The 22,419-nt window shown below is 39.2% G+C and overlaps 1 protein-coding gene across 1 annotated transcript in view; it reads left to right on the top strand.

Moving 5' to 3' along the window:
• The window catches only part of LOC308696419 (5-hydroxytryptamine receptor 3A-like), a gene marked incomplete at its 3' end in the record, with an annotated part of 108,621 nt that overhangs the window by 51,197 nt on the left and 35,005 nt on the right, over positions 1 to 22,419 (top strand). The window contains exons 4-7 of the mRNA XM_081375154.1: positions 13,701 to 13,810; positions 18,095 to 18,267; positions 18,391 to 18,557; positions 21,432 to 21,642. Of these exons, the coding sequence (XP_081231280.1) occupies positions 13,701 to 13,810; positions 18,095 to 18,267; positions 18,391 to 18,557; positions 21,432 to 21,642 (661 nt within the window). The remainder of the gene's footprint in view (positions 1 to 13,700; positions 13,811 to 18,094; positions 18,268 to 18,390; positions 18,558 to 21,431; positions 21,643 to 22,419) is intronic.

The raw sequence follows: 22,419 nt of genomic DNA, 5'->3' as shown, positions 1-22,419 counted from the left end.
GCTATGGTGTTGCTAGGCGGTTGCTAGGGTATTCTGGGTGGTTGCTAGGCGGTTGCTAGGGTGGTCGGGGTGGTTGATATGCTGTTGCTAGGCGGTTGCTAGGGTGTTCTGGGTGGTTGCTATGCTGTTGCTAGGCGGTTGCTAGGGTATTCTGGGTGGTTGCTATGCTGTTGCTAGGGTGTTTTGGGTGGTTGCTATGCTGTTGCTAGGGTGTTTTGGGTGGTTGCTATGCTGTTGCTAGGCGGTTGCTAGGGTATTCTGGGTGGTTTCTATGCTGTTGCTAGGGTGTTTTGGGTGGTTGCTATGCTGTTGCTAGGGTGTTTTGGTGGTTGCTATGCTGTTGCTAGGTGGTTGCTATGGTGTTTTGGTGGTTGCTATGCTGTTGCTAGGGTATTATGGGGGGTTGCTAGGGTGTTGCTAGGCGGTTGCCAGGGTGTTCTAGGTGGTTGCTATGATGTTGCTAGGCGGTTGTTAGGGTGTTTTGGTGGTTGCTATGGTGTTGCTAGGTGGTTGCTAGGGTATTCTGAGTGGTTGCTAGGCGGTTGCTAGGATGTTCTGGGTGGTTGCTATGGTGTTGCTAGGCGGTTGCTAAGGTATTCTGGGCAGTTGCTAGGGTGTTCTGGGCGGTTGCTAGGGTGTTGCTAGGTGGTTGGTAGTTGTCACAGATGGTTACTATGAAGTCTTTATAGAGTTCTTAGCATGATCTTGGCATGATATAGCACTTAACTAATCGCTATTAGCATGTAGCTATTCACTGCTAGCATGTGTAACATGTTGGAAGTGCTGTTTGCTAGCATGAGTCAAAAGAACCAAACCTCATCTCTATACGATGTTCTGATACAGAGATATAGGTCTTGCAAAACGGTTGCTAGGGTACTCAAGTTTGGTTGGTATGGAGTTGCTTGGGAGCTGGGAGCTTTAAACGTAAGAACTAAGAAGTTTGAAGTGGTTTGAAGTTTAAAGTAGTTTACAGTAGTTTGAAGTTTATGACAGATAGATAAATAAGTTAGATAGATACACACACACACACACACACACACACACACACATACACACACACACACGCACGCACGCACACTAACTCGCTCACACACTCACTCAGCAAGTTTAGACTTTATAAGTGTATGAGTTTTTGAGTTTAGAGTTTATACGTTTAAATAAGTTTAGAGTTTATACGTTTAAATGAGTTTAGAGTTTATAAGTTTAAATGAGTTTAAGAGTTCAGAGTTTATAAGTCTATGAATTCATGAGTTTATAAGTTAATTAGTTAATCTCATATACTTATTCTAATTATAAGTGTATGAGTTTAGAGTTTATTAGTTTAAATGAGTCTCAATGGCTCATATAGTATATAGAACGGCAGTTTGGTTTAGTCTTCAAGGTGTTTAGATTTAAATTTTCGACATACACACACACACAAGCATGCACACACAGACTCTCACTCTCTCTCTCACACACACACTATCTCTCTCACACACACACTCACTAACTCACTCACTCACACACACACAGACAAGCTCATTAACACACACACACACACACACACACACTCACGCACATAGACACACTCTCTCTCTGTCACACACACACACACACACACACACACACAAAGAGTTTATATGAGTTTAGAGTTTATAAGTGTACAAGTTTTTGAGTTAAGAGTTTATAAGTTTAAATGAGTATGTACGAGTATTTGAGTTTACACACACACACACACACACACACACACACACAAACACACACGCTCTCTCTCTCTCACACACACACACACACACACACACACACACAGACGTTTTGAGTTTAGAGTTCATTAGTTTAAATGAGTCTCAATGGCTCATATAGTATATAGAACGGCAGTTTGGTTTAGTCTTCAAGGTATTTTGATTTGAATTTTCGTCGGTTTGAATTTTTTCGAACTCCCAATGTAAATCAATGGGAGTTTTTGAATGAGTTTTTTTGAGTTTTGATCGTCATTTTTAGGAAAACCGTAAGTCCGATCAGTCTGAAAAGATATAGCAACGCGAGTCAGATCAGTTTGAGTGTCTGAGCCGAGTTTGGAGTATGTAGAGTTAAAGCTCTAGGAGGAGTTTGAGTTGTAAATTTTTACGGTCAGAATAATAATAATAATAATAATAATAATAATAATAATAAGTTTAAATAGGATTTCAATATGTTGGCTCTCTCAAGCCAACTTAATAATAACTAGATGCAAAAGTTCGTCGAGACAAACTTTAAGTTGGCTTGAGAAAGTTTGGACCAGAACGTTTTTTGCTAGGCGGTTGCTAGGGTGTTCTGGGTGGTTGCTAGGCGGTTGCTAGGGTATTCTGGGTGGTTGCTAGGCGATTGCTAGGGTGTTCTGTGTGGTTGCTATGGTGTTGCTAGGCGGTTGCTAAGGTGTTCTGGTTGGTTGCTAGGCGGTTGCTAGGGTGTTCTGGGTGGTTGCTATGGTGTTGCTAGGCGGTTGCTAAGGTATTCTGGGTGGTTGCTAGGCGGTTGCTAGGTGGTTGCTAGGGTATTCTGGGTGTTGCTAGGCGGTTGCTAGGGTGTTCTGGGTGGTTGTTATGGTGTTGCTAGGCGGTTGCTAGGGTGTTGTTAGGCGGTTGCTAGGGTGTTCTGGGTAGTTGCTATGGTGTTGCTAGGCGGTTGCTAAGGTATTCTGGGTGGTTGCTAGGCGGTTGCTAGGGTGTTCTGGGTGGTTGCTAGGCAGTTGCTAGGGTGTTCTGGGTGGTTGCTATGGTGTTGCTAGGCGGTTGCTAGGGTGTTCTGGGTGGTTGCTAGGTGGTTGCTAGGGTGTTGTTAGGCAGTTGCTAGGGTGTTATGGGTGGTTGCTATGGTGTTGCTAAGGTATTCTGGGTGGTTGCTAGGCGGTTGCTAGGCGGTTGCTAGGGTTTTCTGGGTGGTTACTATGGTGTTGCTAGTTGGTTGCTAGGGTATTCTGGGTGTTTGCTAGGCAGTTGCTAGGGTGTTCTGGGTGGTTGCCATGGTGTTGCTAGGCGGTTGCTAGGGTGTTCTGGGTGGTTGCTATGGTGTTGCTAGGTGGTTGGTAGTTGTCACAGATGGTTACTATGGAGTTTTGATATAGTTGTTTGCATGATCTTGGGATGATTTAGCACTTAACTAATCGCTATTAGCATGTAGCTATTCACTGCTAGCATGTGTAGCATGTTGAAAGTGCTGTTTGCTAGCATGAGTCAAAAGAGCCAAACCTCATCTCTATACAATGTTCTGATACAAAGATATAGGTCTTGCAAAACGGTTGCTAGGGTACTCAAGTTTGGTTGCTATGGTGTTGCTTGGGAGCTTGGAGCTTTAAACGTAAGAAGTTTAAAGTGGTTTGAAGTTTAAAGTAGTTTACAGTAGTTTGAAGTTTATGGCAGGTAGATAGATAGGTTAATAGATAGATAAACACACACACACATACACACACACACACACACACACACACACACACGCACACACACACACACACACACACACACACACTAACTCGCTCACACACTCACTCAGACACACACACACTCAGACACACACACACGCACACTCAAGAGTTTGAGTTTAGAGTTTATAAGTGTATGAGTTTTTGAGTTTTGAGTTTATAAGTTTAAATGAGTTTAGAGTTTATAAGTTTAAATGAGTTTAAGAGTTCAGAGTTTATTAATTTATGAGTTTAATAGTTTATAAGTCTATGAATTCATGAGTTTATAAGTTAATTAGTTAATCTCATACACTTATTCTAATTATAAGTGTATGAGTTTAGAGTTTATTAGTTTAAATGAGTCTCAATGGCTCATATAGTATATAGAACGGCAGTTTGGTTTAGTCTTCAAGGTGTTTAGATTTAAATTTTCGACATACACACACACACAAGCATGCACACACAGACTCTCACTCTCTCTCTCACACACACACACTATCTCTCTCACACACACACTCACTAACTCACACACACACACACACACAGACAAGCTCATTAACACACACACACACACACACACACACACACACTCACGCACATAGACACACTCTCTCTCTCTCTCTCACACACACACACACACACACACACACACACACAGAGTTTATATGAGTTTAGAGTTTATAAGTGTTCAAGTTTTTGAGTTAAGAGTTTATAAGTTTAAATGAGTGTGTACGAGTATTTGAGTTTACACACACAGACACACACACACACACACACACACACTCACACATAGACACACACGCTCTCTCTCTCTCTCACACACACACGTTTTGAGTTTAGAGTTCATTAGTTTAAATGAGTCTCAATGGCTCATTTAGTATATAGAACGGCAGTTTGGTTTAGTCTTCAAGGTGTTTAGATTTAAATTTTCGACATACACACACACAAGCATGCACACACAGACTCTCACTCTCTCTCTCACACACACACACACTATCTCTCTCACACACACACTCACTAACTCACTCACACACACACACACACACACACACACACACACACACACACACACACACAGACAAGCTCATTAACACACACACACACACACACACACACACACACTCACGCACATAGACACACTCTCTCTCTCTCTCTCACACACACACACACACACACACACACACTCAGAGTTTATATGAGTTTAGAGTTTATAAGTGTTCAAGTTTTTGAGTTAAGAGTTTATAAGTTTAAATGAGTGTGTACGAGTATTTGAGTTTACACACACAGACACACACACACACACACACACACACACACACACACACACACACTCACACATAGACACACACGCTCTCTCTCTCTCTCACACACACACTTTGAGTTTAGAGTTCATTAGTTTAAATGAGTCTCAATGGCTCATATAGTATATAGAACGGCAGTTTGGTTTAGTCTTCAAGGTATTTTGATTTGAATTTTCGTCGGTTTGAATTTTTTAGAACTCCCAATGTAAGTCAATGGGAGTTTTTGAATGAGTTTTTTCGAGTTTTGATCGTCATTTTTAGGAAAACCGTAAGTGCGATCAGTCTGAAAAGATATAGCAACGCGAGTCAGATCAGTTTGAGTGTCTGAGCCGAGTTTGGAGTATGTAGAGTTAAAGCTCTAGGAGGAGTTTGAGTTGTAAATTTTTACGGTCAGAATAATAATAATAATAATAATAATAATAATAATAAGTTTAAATAGGATTTCAATATGTTGGCTCTCTCAAGCCAACTTAATAATAATAATAAGTTTAAATAGGATTTCAATATGTTGGCTCTCTCAAGCCAACTTAACTAGATTAAAAAGTTCGTCGAGACAAACTTTAAGTTGGCTTGAGAAAGCCGGACCAGAAAGTTTAAAGAAGTTTAAAATAGTTTAAAGTTTGAATTAGTTTAAAGTTTAAAGTAGTTTAAAGTTTAAATTAGTTTGAAGTTTAAAGTAGTTTAAAGTTTAAATTAGTTTAAATTTTAAAGTAGTTTAAAGTTTAAATTAGTTTGAAGTTTAAAGTAGTTTAAAGTTTAAAGTAGTTTGAAGTTTAAATTAGTTTGAAGTTTAAATTAGTTTAAAGTTTAAATTAGTTTGAAGTTTAAAGTACTTTAAAGTTTAAATTAGGTAGTTTAAAGTTAAAAAGTTGTTGGGGGTTTTCTAGTGGGTTGCTAAGGTGTTCTCAGTGGTTGCTAGGCGGTTGCTAGGGTGTTCTCGGTGGTTGCTAGGCGGTTGCTAGGTGGTTGCTAAGGTATTTTGGGTGGTTGCTAGGGTGTTCTGGGTGGTTGCTATGGTGTTGCTAGGCAGTTGCTAAGGTATTTTGGGTGGTTGCTAGGCGGTTTCTACGGTGTTCTGGGTGGTTGCTAGGGTGTTGCTAAGCGGTTGCTAGGGTATTTTGGGTGGTTGCTAGGTGTTGCTAGGCAGTTGCAAGGGTGTTCTGGGTGGTTGCTAGGGTGTTGCTAAGCGATTGCTAGGGTATTTTGGGTGGTTGCTAGGCGGTTGTTAGGGTGTTCTGGGTGGTTGCTAAGGTATTTTGGGTGGTTGCTAGGGTGTTCTTGGTGGTTGCTATGGTGTTGCTAGGTGGTTGCTAAGTTATTTTGGGTGGTTGCTAGGATGTTGCTATGCGGTTGCTAGGGTGTTCTGGGTGGTTGCTATGGTGTTGCTAGGCGGTTGCTAGGGTATTCTGGGTGGTTGCTAGGCGGTTGCTAGGGTGTTCTGGGTGGTTGCTAGGTGGTTGCTAGGGTATTCTGGGTGGTTGCTAGGCGGTTGCTAAGGTGTTCTGGGTGGTTGCTAGGCGGTTGCTAGGGTGTTCTGGGTGGTTGCTATGGTGTTGCTAGGCGGTTGCTAGGGTATTCTGGGTGGTTGCTAGGGTGTTCTGGGTGGTTGCTATGGTGTTGCTAGGCGGTTGCTAAGGTATTCAGGGCGGTTGATATGGTGTTACTGGGTGGTTGGTAGTTGTCACAGATGGTTACTATGGAGTTTTTATAGAGTTCTTAGCATGATCTTGGCATGATTTAGCACTTAACTAATCGCTATTAGCATGTAGCTATTCACTGCTAGCATGTGTAGCATGTTGGAAGTGCTGTTTGCTAGCATGAGTCAAAAGAGCCAAACCTCATCTCTATACGATGTTCTGATACAGAGATATAGGTCTTGCAAAACGGTTGCTAGGGTACTCAAGTTTGGTTGCTATGGAGTTGCTTGGGAGCTGGAAGCTTTAAACTTAAGAAGTTTAAAGTGGTTTGAAGTTTAAAGTAGTTTACGAGTTTTGAGTTTACAAGTTTAAATGAGTTTAGAGTGTGTGTGTATGTGTGTGTGTGACACACACACACACACTCAGAGTTTATGAGTTTAGAGTTTATAAGTGTATAAATTGATGAGTTTATAAGTGTAAGAGTTTTTGAGTTTAGAGTTTATAAGTTTTAAACGAGTTTAGAGTTTATAAGTTTAAATGAGTTTAAGAGTTCAGAGTTTATTAATTTATGGGTTTTAGAGTTCATAAGTCTATGAATTCATGAGTTTATAAGTTAATTAGTTTATAAGTGTATGAGTTTAGAGTGCATTAGTTTAAATGAGTCTCATTGGCTAATATAGTATATAGAACGGCAGTTTGGTTTACTCTTCAAGGTATTTTGATTTGAATTTTCGTCGGTTGGTGAGTTTGAATCTAAATTTGAATTTTTTAGAACTCCCCAGTGTAAGTCAATGGGAGTTTTTCCGAGTTTTGATCGTCATTTTTAGGAAAACCGTAAGTCCGATCAGTCTAAAAAGATATAGCAACTAACTTCAGATCAGTTTGAGTGTCTGAGCTGAGTTTGGAGTATGTAGAGTTAAAGCTCTAGGACGAGTTTGAGTCAACAGTTTTTCACAGAAGAATAATAATAATAACTAGATGCAAAAGTTCGTCGAGACAAACTTTAAGTTGGCTTGAGAAAGTTTGGACCAGAACGTTTTTTGCTAGGCGGTTGCTAGGGTGTTCTGGGTGGTTGCTAGGCGGTTGCTAGGGTATTCTGGGTGGTTGCTAGGCGGTTGCTAGGGTGTTCTGGGTGGTTGCTAGGCGGTTGCTAGGGTGTTCTGGGTGGTTGCTATGGTGTTGCTAGGCGGTTGCTAGGGTGTTCTGGTTGGTTGCTAGGCGGTTGCTAGGGTGTTGTTAGGCGGTTGCTAGGGTGTTCTGGGTGGTTGCTATGGTGTTGCTAGGCGGTTGCTAAGGTATTCTGGGTGGTTGCTAGGCGGTTGCTAGGGTGTTCTGGGTGGTTGCTATGGTGTTGCTAGGCGGTTGCTAGGGTGTTCTGGTTGGTTGCTAGGCGGTTGCTAGCGTGTTGTTAGGCGGTTGCTAGGGTGTTCTGGGTGGTTGCTATGGTGTTGCTAGGCGGTTGCTAAGGTATTCTGGGTGGTTGCTAGGCGGTTGCTAGGCGGTTGCTAGGGTATTCTGGGTGGTTGCTAAACGGTTGCTAGGGTATTCTGGGTGGTTGCTAGGCAGTTGCTAGGGTGTTCTGGGTGGTTGCTATGGTGTTGCTAGGCGGTTGCTAGGCGGTTGCTAGGGTATTCTGGGTGGTTGCTAGGCGGTTGCTAGGGTATTCTGGGTGGTTGCTAGGCAGTTGCTAGGGTGTTCTGGGTGGTTGCTATGGTGTTGCTAGGCGGTTACTAGGGTGTTCTGGGTGGTTGCTAGGCGGTTGCTAGGGTGTTCTGGGTGGTTGCTATGGTGTTGCTAGGCGGTTGCTAGGGTGTTCTGGGTGGTTGCTAGGGTGTTGTTAGGCGGTTGCTAGGGTGTTCTGGGTGGTTGCTATGGTGTTGCTAAGGTCTTCTGGGTGGTTGCTAGGCGGTTGCTAGGCGGTTGCTAGGGTATTCTGGGTGGTTGCTAGGCAGTTGCTAGGGTGTTCTGGGTCGTTGCTATGGTGTTGCTAGGCGGTTGCTAGGGTGTTCTGGGTGGTTGCTATGGTGTTGCTAGGTGGTTGCTAGGGTATTCTGGGTGGTTGCTAGGCAGTTGCTAGGGTGTTCTGGGTGGTTGCTATGGTGTTGCTAGGTGGTTGCTAGGGTGTTCTGGGTGGTTGCTAGGCGGTTGCTAGGGTGTTGTTAGGCAGTTGCTAGGTTGTTATGGGTGGTTGCTATGGTGTTGCTAAGGTATTCTGGGTGGTTGCTAGGCGGTTGCTAGGCGGTTGCTAGGGTGTTCTGGGTGGTTACTATGGTGTTGCTAGGTGGTTGCTAGGGTGTTGCTAGGTGGTTGGTAGTTGTCACAGATGGTTACTATGTAGTTTTGATATAGTTGTTTGCATGATCTTGGTATGATTTAGCACTTAACTAATCGCTATTAGCATGTAGCTATTCACTGCTAGCATGTGTAGCATGTTGGAAGTGCTGTTTGCTAGCATGAGTCAAAAGAGCCAAACCTCATCTCTATACGATGTTCTGATACAGAGATATAGGTCCTGCAAAACTGTTTCTAGGGTACTCAAGTTTGGTTGCTATGGAGTTGCTTGGGAACTGGGAGCTTTAAACGTAAGAAGTTTAAAGTGGTTTGAAGTTTAAAGTAGTTTACAGTAGTTTGAAGTTTATGGCAGGTAGATAAATAAGTTAATAGATAGATAGATAAACACACACACACATACGCACACACTAACTCGCTCACACACTCACTCAGACACACACACATTCAGACACACACACACGCACACTTAAGAGTTTGAGTTTAGAGTTTATAAGTGTATGAGTTTTTGAGTTTTGAGTTTATAAGTTTAAATGAGTTTAGAGTTTATAAGTTTAAATGAGTTTAAGAGTTCAGAGTTTATTAATTTATGAGTTTAATAGTTTATAAGTCTATGAATTCATGAGTTTATAAGTTAATTAGTTAATCTCATACACTTATTCTAATTATAAGTGTATGAGTTTAGAGTTGATTAGTTTAAATGAGTCTCAATGGCTCATATAGTATATAGAACGGCAGTTTGGTTTAGTCTTCAAGGTGTTTAGATTTAAATTTTCGACATACACACACACAAGCATGCACACACAGACTCTCACTCTCTCTCACACACACACACTATCTCTCTCACACACACACTCACTAACTCACTCACACACACACAGACAAGCTCATTAACACACACACACACACACACACACACACACACACACACACACACACACACACACACACACACTCACGCACATAGACACACTCTCTCTCTGTCACACACACACACACACACACACACACAGGGCCGTGCACAGGGGGGTGGCCCGGTGGCTAGAGCCACTGCCCCTCTGCCCTCATCGACTGAGGTGCCCCTCTTCCCCACCCCCACCGCTCCGCTCAAAGCATGCCGCTGATTCCGCTAATGCGCTCCAGGTTTTCCCGCTCGCTCCGCAGCATCACTCACAGTATACGACAGTTCACGAAAGCTGTCGCATTAACAGGTAGGCTATGCAAGACAGTGGTTGAATCTGCGAAATTAGTCTTTTTTTATTTTTATTTTTTTATTTATGTCGGTAATGTTTTGCTCTTGGTCTTCTGGCTTCTGGCTCTTTGTACTAGTGCTAACAACTTGTAGCCTACAACCAGGGCTGGACTGGCCATCGGGCATACCGCGCACTTTCCTGGTGGGCCGACGTGCTTTTTGGGCCGATACATCTCATATATTATTTGTATTATTATTATTTTTTCTTTTTAACGGCCTATAAAAATTTGTACATCGGCAGCTCATTCGTTTTGTTTTGTTTTGCTTAATTTGCGGCCGGTGCTGGGTTTGTGCCGATGTAATGCATTGGTCAGAAAAAGTCAGCGTTAGGTTTTTTTTTCTTCTTCTGACTGACCAGTCCATGAAACACGAAGATCAGCGGCCCATTGGTTCTTTTCTTGATTGACACTGGGCTGGGCCAATCACAACTTTAAACGAGTGAGCGAGCGTGCAGCAGTGTCAGTGTGTATCTGTCAAAATAGAGAAGAAATGCAAGTAATGTGCAGAAAAACAGCGTGAAAAAATAGAAACAGGCCCTTAAAGCAGACTGTAAAATGTGTCAAAATACACTACCGTTCAAAAGTTTGGGGTCAGTAAGATTTTTTAAAGTTTTTAAAAGAAGTATCTTCTGCTCACCAAGGCTGCATTTATTTGATAAAAAACAAACAGTAATATTGTTAAATATTATGACAATTTAAAATGACTGTTTTCTATTTTTCATATTTTTTAAATTGTAATTTATTCCTGTAATCAAAGCTGAATGTTCAGCATCATTACTCCAGTCTTCAGTGTCACATGATCCTTCAGAAATCATTCTAATATGATGATTTGATGCTCAGAAACATTATTATTATCAATTTTTCAAAATTCTTTGATGAATAGAAAGTTCAAAAGAACAGCATTTATTTAAAATAGAATATTTTCTAACATTATACATGTCTTTACTGTAACTTTTGATCAGTTTATTGATTTATTTTATTTCTTTCCCTAAAAATAAAATTAAAATTCTTACCCCAAACTTTTGAAGGGTAGTGTTTAATGTTACAAAAGCTTTAGATTTCAGATAAATTCTGTTCTTTTGAACTTTCTATTCATCAAAGAATCCTGAAATAAAAATGTAAATAACTGTTTTCAACACTGATAATAATCATAAATGTTTCTTGAGCATCAGATCCTCATATTAGAGTGATTTCTGAAGGATCATGTGACACTGAAGACTGGAGTAATGATGCTGAACATTCAGCTTTGATCACAGGAATAAATTACACTTTACTGTATATTCACATAGAAAACAGCTGTTATAAACTGTAATAATATTTCAGAATATTACTGTTTTTGTTTGCATTTTTAATCAAATAAATGCAGCCTTGGTGAGCAGAAGATACTTCTTTTAAAAACATTAAAAATTATTACTGACCCCAAACTTTTGAACGGTAGTGTATGTTTTCTGCCCTTCATCAGCTCCTTTGGCAGATGATGATAGTGAGGAGGATCAGGACTGCGGTAAGCAGAACTACTTTCAAAACACCTAGGCCATGTGATGAGTGTAGGAACCCATAACCCAGTTACAGATTATTTCCACATCTGCATAGTTGACGATTACCGCAATTCACTAGAAATTGAATGAGAGGCGTTTGTAAACCATGTTTTCCGCCAAAATAAAAGCTTGATGCAGTTTCTGTCAAAATAAAAGATTATGTGCTTATATCTCTTTCAAGTAGAAATTAGTACAAAACTAATTATGAAAGTTTCCTTTATTGTTTTAGTGCATTTGTTTTACAAAATATGGCTATTACTGTCATTGGATTAATATTATAACTATTATTATGTAGTAGGTGTAATGTAAATAGACACTGTAACTAAAAGAGGTTTGAATTTTTCTTTGTGTAATTTGCACAAAGAATATGGTTTGGAGCTTTTATTTTTGAACTCTCAAAGTGCACCAGATTGATGAATTTAACATTAAAATGCACAAAATTTTCTTATGGCCCCCAAACCCCCCTAGAAGGACCGAGGTCCACCCACCACAGTTTTACCAAAAATCCTGTGAGAAACACTGGTATTGCTATGCCAATGCAGATTATAGCTTGTTTTAGGCTTCATCACTGTATTAATAAATGTCAAATTTTTACTTATTTCATCTGTTAACTCTCACTCGTTCATATACTCACTCATTACATGGCATTAGTGGTTTTAAGGAATTGGAGTTGGTATGCATATATTTATGGGCGTGCAAAGATGGGTGGTGTTTATGATCATATAGTGGGCCAGTCTAGGCCAAAATGCCAGGGCCGATTTTTTTTTTTTGTTGTTGCTCCAGTCCAGCCCTGTGTACAACATATCTCGTTCTTAGAATTAGCAGCTTGTCTAATCAAATGATTGTACTCTCGATCAGATCTAATACAAATAACTAAATTTTCTGTTGTTGGCACACTTTGTAGTGTGCCAACCCCCCCCCCCCCCCCCCCAAAAAAAAAACAAAATAGTGCCCCTTTTTTGGTTTAGGCCACTGCCCCTTAAAATGTCTGTGCACGGCCCTGTTCCAGATAGTGCGTAAACACATTTCATGCAAACTAAAAGATGTGAAAACAAACAGCTTTACTACCGACATCTTTAGTTGAGGTTTATTTATACTCAAGTCTCTTATTTCACTACATTGTGGCTGCACTTATTTAAAAGACTAACGTTAGATTGAGTACAAGTAACTGTTGTACTTTTTTTTCTTTTCTTTTTTTTAACCTATGTATTTGAAAAATGAAATGCCGTTCATTTAACACAATTGTTTCTGGACTTCAAGTTATAAAGAGATTATTTTTCTTATATTATTCATAGAGTTATATAACTAAATAAAACTAAAATACCTTTTTCAGTTTATAGGATTAGATGTGTGGCTGCATTTGAAGTTCTTTTTCAAATAAATAATATATTGCTGTGAAATGTATGTCAGATAATAAAAATACTCTAGTTCACTGTATTTATTTGTTCATGTTTTATTAAGGGATTAGTCTGAAGCACACCATAAAATAATTATATCAATTCATACAGGATTAGTAATTGCAGCTGTATAGATACACACCCAGGTATCGGATCAGTACTCGGTATCGGCCGATACCCTGAGTCCAGGTATCGGAATCGGTATCAAGGAGGGAAAAAGGGTATCGGAACATCTCTAATAATTACTTGCCACAGATCACTCATTCTGAATTTTTTTGTTTATTATTATTTTGTCCTTGGAACATTATTCTTCTTTTTTTTCTTTTGATGCGCACATATATTCAACATTAGTGATATGCTTCATGCCGCAATGCATGCTGGGAACCACCATAGTATAAAACTCATCACTCTGAGCATGCATTGCTACATGAAGCATGTCACCATTGTTGAGATTCATATGCTGAGTCTTGATATATGTTATGTTATTTGAGAATTAATATATGTATTAATTCTTAAAAAGAAATTCTGTAGATGAATGGTAAATAATGTCAGTCTGGTTTGTAATAATAGAGATTTAATGTCTTTTATCTTTAGTTGATTTCATCTAAAGCTGTGTCTGAAGTCAGTTGTAATTCTTGTGTTTCTCTTTCTTCAGTGATTCTGCTAATTATCATCAGGTGTCTTCAATAATCAAACAATCATCACTCAATTAATCACTTAAGTATCGAGTTAACTCTAACACTGCTTCAGTGTTACTTTAACACCCAGCTTATGGTTCCCATATGAACACCGAATGGTATTAATTCAACACTGGGGAATTTACTGTGCAATTTCTGTCTTATAATCACTCTGAACTTCATCTAATTTTCCAGGGTTGGCCAAATTCCAATATGACGTGGAAACCTAAACAATATTGTGGAATCAAATCATATGCAGCCCCTAAAAATTTGTTTTGGACTCCAGACATTAATATAATGGAAAGGTATAAAAAATACTCCTGTCAGAACCTTTTATTTTTTTATTTTTTTTACCTTTTAATGATAGATCAGAAAGATTTAAAATTGATGGATAGAATAAAGGTAATAGTATGACAACGGAAATGACAGGAAAATATAAAGCCGATTCAAAGGCTTTGTTCATACTGCACATAAAACAGCCTGTGAGATAAGCCTTGGCTGGTCCCTGGAGCGTACGATCACACCGGTGTGATTAGAATGTTTAGTCCATCATGTGATCAGCTCAGCGCTGTCATATATCACAACTATTCAGTGTTTTAGGTTTCAAACTAGGGTTGTGAATAACGTCTCGGTTACGTATGTAACCCTCATTCCCTGAAGGAGGGAACGGAGACTGGGAGATTGGGATCACGCTAGGGAGTAGGGCTGGGCGATTTAAATCGCGATATTGTTATGCGCATCTCGTCAGTAAAGCCGGTTCCTTGATTAGTAGTAAATCGCCATCACCTGCTTTCAGATGAAGCGGCATTTAGGGCTGAGGAAATAATTAAGTGATTAATTTAGCGATGATTGAGCATTATTGAAGACACCTGATGATAACAAGCAGAATCAATGAAGGAGCAAATCACAAATTGTAAGTTACCATTAAGGTGATGGGTGTTTGCTTTAGTTGGGCTCTAGACCATTATATGTTTACTTTAATATTTACTGTTGTTCGTCTGCTGTTATTGCTTTATAACAGTTAACTGAACAAAGTAAAATGTTATCTTATAGTGTTGGCTACGTTTTAACATAAATCATGCTGTGATCTAAAAAAGGAAACATATTGAGATAGTTTGGCTTAACTTGTTAGCAGCAGTTTAGTGATTCTTCAGCCTATGATTATCAGTACTTTACTTATAATTCAAATTTAATAAACATTGTTCTGATCAAAAAGACATTCAGACATATTCTTTTAAAACACAGACATCAATAATCAGCCTGTGAATCTCAACAATGGTGACAATAATAAAGCATGTTGCAGTGGCTGCCACCAATCACAACTCATTAATGGCTCCCATCATGCATTGCGGTATGAATAAATTATGATCTGAATTGTCTATGTAATTTACTTTTCCTCATTGAATAATCTGCTCCTCACCATTGTTGAGATGCATAGACTGAATCTTGACATCTGTGTGTGCCTAAAAGAATTATTTTTTTTAAACATCTTTTAAGAAATCCTTTAAATTACATAAAAATTCTAGCCATTTATTCAGATTCACAGTTATGCTGTAACCAACAACATAAATCAAAGTCAGAAAGAAGGATTTTAATGACTTCAGTGATCAAGTTCAAATGATGATTGTCTTAATTTATCCAACACCATCAGATCACTTTTAATTCTTTGTTCAACTGGCAGTTTTAACTCAAATACAACAGCCAATCAAATTTTAAAGTACACATAAAAGGGTCAGAACCCAACTAAAGCAACTACCCATCACAATAATGGTAACTTACAATTTGCGATTTTCTTCTTCAGCGATTCTACTTGTTAACATCAGGTGTCTTCAATAATGCTCAATCATCACTAAATTAAGCACTTAGTTATCTCATTAACTTAAACACTCTTGAGTGTGGACTCATACACTCCCTGGAGTGTTAATTAAACACTGGATGTTTCGCTGTGTACAAAGAGCCGTAGTTAACTGACAAGCTGAGCCATATCGCATTAAATATCGCTGGCGATACGTCCGCGATATTGGTGCGATTTGGCTCAGCTTGTCAGTGAACTACGGCTCTTTGTAGTAAATGCCGCTCCATCTGAAAGCAGGTGATGGTGATTTACTACTAATCAAGGAACCGGCTTTACAGATGAGATGCGCATAACAATATCGCGATTTAAATCGCCCAGCCCTACTAGGGAGCCTGTCATCTTCGAATATTGTAAAAACGAGCTGGACATTGGCGTGCGTGAATGACATCACACGTCCCGCCCCGCAGCGTGGGTATAAATACGGAAGTGGCATTTAAAAGGAAGTGGCGCACCAGTTGTTTTTTTGCTGAGGAGCCGAGCGGACCCCATTCTTAGTCTCAGCGGACTTAGGCCAGGAAAGTCACTGCTGTTCCACAGGACCAATGGGAAGAGTACCTTTCGTTTGAAGGTCTACGCTGTGGAACCACATTCTGCCCGAAGGAGGTAGCACGTGGAGAAACACATATGGACTGAGCGGCTAACGGCCAGTACCACATATGGCATGTCATTGAGGTGGCTCCAGCCAATAACAGGGGGAGACGCAACCTGTCAGTGATGACAGAACTGGTTCTACCAAGGGAAGCCACGGAGACGCAGCAGGAGTCAACCCATGGAAGAATACACATATGGGATCACCATAGGGATCACAACATATGGACCCCACCTAATACAAGTACACAAGAATACAATTGATAGGTCCCCAGCAGGCACATTACGTCAATGTGACGTCAGGAAGACGTTGGACTCCAACTAATCCAACGTCAGTCAGACGTCATATTTTGGTTTGAATTTGAAAGTCAGGTTGACGTCTAAACCCAACGTTTGTTTGGCGTCAAAGCCTAATGACAGATGTTGAATTTTGGTTGGACTAAGCACCGCAAAAAAATGTGACATGCATGCCCACATAGCAACATTGTGTCGGCCCAGATCCGGCCCACATATGGCACACGTGGAAAGATGATCTGGCCCACATGCAGCGTGGAATTACGGCACTTGGGTGGACCGCTCCTGTTTGCCAAATATGGGCCACAAGCAGGCCATAGCAATGCCACATCTCGGCCAAGAGCAAAGAAATAGGCATATAATGCAGTCAGGTCAAGGCTGTTGGTTTAGTTTTTTGTTTTCTTTTGTTTTTTGGCATCTCAATGTGGTCCTGTTCAGTATCAAAACTTCACATGTCTAAAACGTAAACAAGCTCTTTGTTGTTGCACTGTACACTGAATTCTGAAAAGGTTTGTTCTGTAATGTTTTGTGTGTGTGCTTTGGTGTGCTTAAATTCATTAATTATATAGACGTAATTAGGTTTCCTTTTGGAGTCTCCTAGTGTCCATTTTGTTACCATGAAAAAAGCTTGCAGAAAATCCAGTTTTGTGAGAATGATTCTTTAATCCGATAGAATAAGGTGCTATTCTTTGCACGTTTAAAAGGATAAAGGCCCTCTGAAGCAATACGTTCATTAAAAAATATATATATTTAAATCTTCATAATCCACAAAAAATCAACTACTGCCGTACACATTGACTATTTGTCTCTGACTAAAAAGGGCTATTTCTTATTTACAGATTATACATTCTTAAATTGAAACATTTTGAAAGTACACTACAGATTTTATTTTTATTTGCTTTTTATAAGACACCCACAGACATCAAGAATCAGCATATGAATCTCAACAATGGTGACATGTTTCATGCTACAATGCATACTGGGAGCCATGAATTTTATATTATGGTGACTCCCAGAATGCATTGCAGATTGAAGCATGTCACCATTGCTGAGATTCATATGCTGATTCTTGATGTCTGTGTGTTTTCTATCATCATTTCGAAAACCACAAACTCACAGCAAAGTCATCAGTCTTTTATATTCAGTTGATTTCATCTAAGACTGTGGCTTAAAGGTGGGGTATATAATTCAAATTTTTGGCCATTTTTTTCAAAATCATTGAAATCCTATTTCTAACCCACTTACAGCGACTGAATTAGAAGCATTGAAATGATAATTAAGTAATTGAATCATTTGTGAAACGGGCAGAACTTGAAAAACTCTAGCCAATTATTTCCAAGACCACCTAGAATCATTGGACAGTAAGTGCGTCAATCAAACGGTCGTACCATCCCCCCTCCCCCCTCCCCCTCCCCCATCCATGTTCTTTGAATGGGTGGAGTCAAAGGAAAGAAGGTAGGACCATTTGAGTTGTGTATTTTCAAAATCTGCCGGCCGTTTTGCAAATCACATACCCCACCTTTAAGTCAGTTGTTCTTGTTTCTCTTTCCTTCAGTGATTCTGCTTCTTAACAACAGGTGTTCATCACTAATGATCAATCGTCACTTAATTAATAACTGATTTATCTCATTAACTTTAATTTTTAATCAGAGTTAATTTAACATTCTTTAGAGAGGGACCAAAAGTTCTCTGAGCAGAGTTCATTTAACTCTGGGGATTTTGCTGTGTAGGAGCAGGATTGTACACCCCTGACATGATCCTCAGTAGTCTGCAAATGTGCAAATACATTTGATTTGAATACCAATCATCATGTCTTTAATAATCAATGCTAATTGATATTTTTTCCATTCAGCATCAAGACAGATTTTGGAACAAAGGAGTCTCCAAATGTGATGTTGCTCTATCAAGGCTTTACAGTCTCAACTGATGTTATAGCTCTGACCACGGCCTGTAAGATGGATCTCTACAGGTTTCCCTTCGACACCCAAAACTGCTATATAACACTTCAGTCGACAGCGTATTCAGGTACATCTGAAATACATGAATCAGTTTTGACAAACACACACATATGAAAGATCACATGGTTTATTCTTCTAAACTATTTGACTTTAAATTGAAATAATAAAATATTAATGTCTGTTCCCACAGATCAGGAGATTATACTTGACACATTATCTGATGCAAAGTGGACGACCTTCAAGTCGAAGGAGCAATTTCAGGCCCAGGGAGAGTGGGAGCTCATCAGTATAAATAGCAGTAGAGCTAATATTGATGGTGATGTTGGAGAGTTTGAAATAAATCAGCTGATATATCAGGTACTGAGTATATATATATATATATATATATATATATATATATATATATATATATATATATATATATATATATATATATATATATATATATATATATATATATATATATATATATATATACTTAAAATATACCAACACATGTGCCAAAATTTAAAATTTTAACTCTTAAAAAAGGCAGGAGTATAAAGTGTATACATTAATAATATGGTTCTTACACCAGAAGGCGCACAGATGTTGCATGGAAGATGTGAATATGTGTGTACATCTATCAGCATTACATTATTTATTAATAGACCCTTTTACAGCATTCAGCCAAATATGTTTGGAAGAAACCATTCACACTGATAAAAATATTTTAAGTATATTAAATTTTCATGGTGGCCGAAAAGTGCAAAACAAATCACAATAATGAAAACAAAATTACAATTACAAATCCAAAAACAAAACAACAAATTGTAAACACAGTGGCTTTACTAAAACTACAATGACAAGATTTTGAATGAATGAATGAATGAATGAATGAATGAATGCTTTATTTCAAACATAAATATAAAACAAGTAACAAAAGAAAGTAAACTGAAAATAAAAAGACAAACAAACCAAACAATTAATGACACAATGACAAGTCATTCAAAACAGAAAAGGTTGGTATATTTTGCAAATGGATAACAGCTGATTGGATGAAACATTTATCAATCAAGATACCCAGGAAGTGTGGCAGTAAAAGGTTGATTTGTCCGTGTGTGTGTGTGTGTGTGTGTATTTGTTTATTTAATCATCAAACACTAAACTAAAACCATCAGTAGGTGACGGCAAGTCACTGTCTTAAGCCGAGTTCAGATGCGCGATTTTCAAAGTAGTTGGGTCACTGTTCTTTTCACACTGCATGACTATCTTGGCCAGGATTCAGTCGCTGCTGTGTGGCTGCACACTGCACGATGGATCGGCGACAGAAGGTTTCACACTGCATGACTTTACAATAGGAAGACTTGACTCGTCTGTGATTCTCTCAGATCACGTCTTTGCTCATTCACACTGCTTGATTGTCACTCGCGTGAACGAGCACCGATTTGCCTGTGATTTCGGGCATTTGTTGGCGATTTCTCAAAACCTGTCGGCGAGCCAAAATCCGGGCTAAAATCGTGCAGTCTGAACTCGGCATTAAGGAGTCATTCAGTCATTCATTTTGTTCAAACAGCCGATTCGTTCAGGAAAAGCAAGTGTCTGGCCATTTGCAGTGATGTCTGAAATCATAGTGGACGTTATTTAGTGCACTCATTAAATCTCACAATGCACCGCAATAACAAATAGCACACTCCGGACTTGTGGACTTCCTCAGAGTGCACACTTTGGTGACGTCATGTAGTGCAGACCTATAGGGCCCTTGGCGCGAGTCCACGAGGGCGCATTGAGAGGTATTTTTGGGACAAACTCGATCGGCATGCCGGAAATAACGGCCTGGTTGTTGTTGGACAGGAGAAATCACATTTTTGCGCTCCGACGGTTTATCTGCATGTCAACTACACAGCCTAATTTTACAGTTCTATATTTTGATATTGTGCATATCACCTGGGCATTAAACAATAGATAATATCATGCTTATTTAAATGATGTATTCAGTTGTACATAATAATACATAATGTTCCATTTGAACTAAGATTACAATTTTAAAACATTTTTTTCAATTTACAGGTTTCAATATTCATACTATGTTTACATGACTCAGTAAAGCCCTGACATTCGGTTCTATTTATTTAATGAATCATAATGCGATCGTATTATTAAACGCACTATTATTATGTTTGAGACCATTATTTTTGTATAAACTGGTAAAATGTACATTTAGGTCATAAAAACATAATATTTTCTTCTTAGACATGACAACAATTATCCGTGAGTGAAATCTCCTGCCATCTGTTGTCTGATTGGCCTTTCACAAGGATTCCTGGGTAGTTAAAGTTACCGCTTCAAGGGTACAAAGGGGGCACACTTCAGAGCGGTAAAATGCTGAATGGGACGGCCTACGGACTCGTAGACTCAGCGAGTACGCGCAATTCAAGTCCATGAGACCGAAAGTCCGCATGAAGTGCGTCATTTGGGACAGGGCCTCAATGTCTAGAGAATACCCATAATGCAATATGAGATTCACAGGCCAAATGAATTCCCGCGTCTGTCCAGAAGATGGCGCTGCAGCTGTACAGGCAACAGTGTAATATCATACAGGTTCAAATTCCTTTTTAATTGATTATTAAATTGTTAAATTAAGGTTTACACATGATAGTTTCCATGACAGAGTTCAAGATAAATCCTTTCATTACTGCTGGAGCTGCCAGTTTCAAATGATTATCAAACAGCAAACACAAACTGCAGTTTGCAGTTTGTGCCCTTCTAGTGCACAGTTCGAATTCACTCATTCATTTTCATTCACTCCTTCAAGTGGACTATATCAGCCGAGTAATGTAGGGAATAGTGAATGAGGGTTTAGGGGGCGATTTCAAAGACAGCCTCTGTCTTTATAAATGGGTCACTGAATCATTGAAGATTTGTTGAAAACATGCGGATTCATTCAGTGACGAAGCCCTGATAGAAAAGGAATGTTGCTTTTTTCTAATCCATTAACATGTACTTTAAAAACAAGACAAATATGGCAAAATATATCCTGAGTTCAAGTTTAAAAATTTACTTCTCTCTCTCTCTCTCTCTCTCTCTCTCTCTCTCTCTCTCTCTCTCTCTCTCTCTCTCTCTCTCTCTCTCTCTCTCTCTCTCTCTCTCTCTCTCTCTCTCTCTCTCTCTCTCTCTCTCTCTCTCTCTCTCTCTCTCTCTCTCTCTCTCTCTCTCTCTCTCTCTCTCTCTCTCTCTCTCTCTCCATTGCAGATCACCATAAAAAGGAGACCTGTACTGTATGTCATCAACATTATAATACCAGTCATTTTCTTCCTTGTGCTGGATTTGATCTCCTTCTTCGTTGAATCAAATGCATCAGACAAAGTGACCTTCAAAGTGACTTTACTGCTGTCTATTACTGTGATGCTGCTGCTTGTTAACAACACACTGCCCTCTACAGGGAAAGTCGTCCCTCTGATTGGTGAGTCTAACATTGACCTCCCAGTAGGGCTGGGCGATTTAAATCGCGATATTGTTATGCGCATCTCGTCAGTAAAGCCGGTTCCTTGATTAGTAGTAAATCAGCATCACCTGCTTTCAGATGGAGCGGTATTTAGGGCTGAGGAGATAATTAAGTGATTCATTTAGTGATGATTGAGCATTATTGAAGACACCTGATGTTAACAAGCAGAATCACTGAAGAAGAAAAGCACAAATGTAAGTTACCATTAAGGTGATGGGTGTTTGCTTTAGTTGGGCTCTAGACCATTATATGTTTACTCTTATATTTACTGTCGTTTGTCTGCTGTTATTGAATAATAACAGTTAAGTGAACAAAATAAAATGTTATATTATAGTGTTAGTTATGTTTTGACATAATCACGCTGTGATCTGAAAAATGAAACATCTTAAGATAGTTTGGTTTAACTTGTTAGCAGCAGTTTAGTGAATCTTCAGCCTATTTTTATCAGTACTTTACTTATAATACAAAATATTTAATAAACATTGTTCTGATCATAAAGACATTCAGACATATTCATTTAAAACACAGACAATAATCAGCCTGTGAATCTCAACAATGGTGACAATAATAAAGCATGTTGCAATGGCTGCCACCAATCACAACTCATTAATGGCTCCCATCATGCATTGCGGTATGAATAAATTAAGATCTGAATTGTCTATGTAATTTACTTTTCCTCATTGAATATTCTGCTCCTCACCATTGTTGAGATGCATAGACTCAATCTTGACATCT

The sequence above is a fragment of the Scardinius erythrophthalmus genome (assembly GCF_964197995.2).
Source record: "Scardinius erythrophthalmus genome assembly, chromosome: 1".
In the NCBI taxonomy this organism is placed as follows: Eukaryota; Metazoa; Chordata; class Actinopteri; order Cypriniformes; family Leuciscidae; genus Scardinius; species Scardinius erythrophthalmus.
This window is presented reverse-complemented; position numbering and strand designations above follow the sequence as displayed.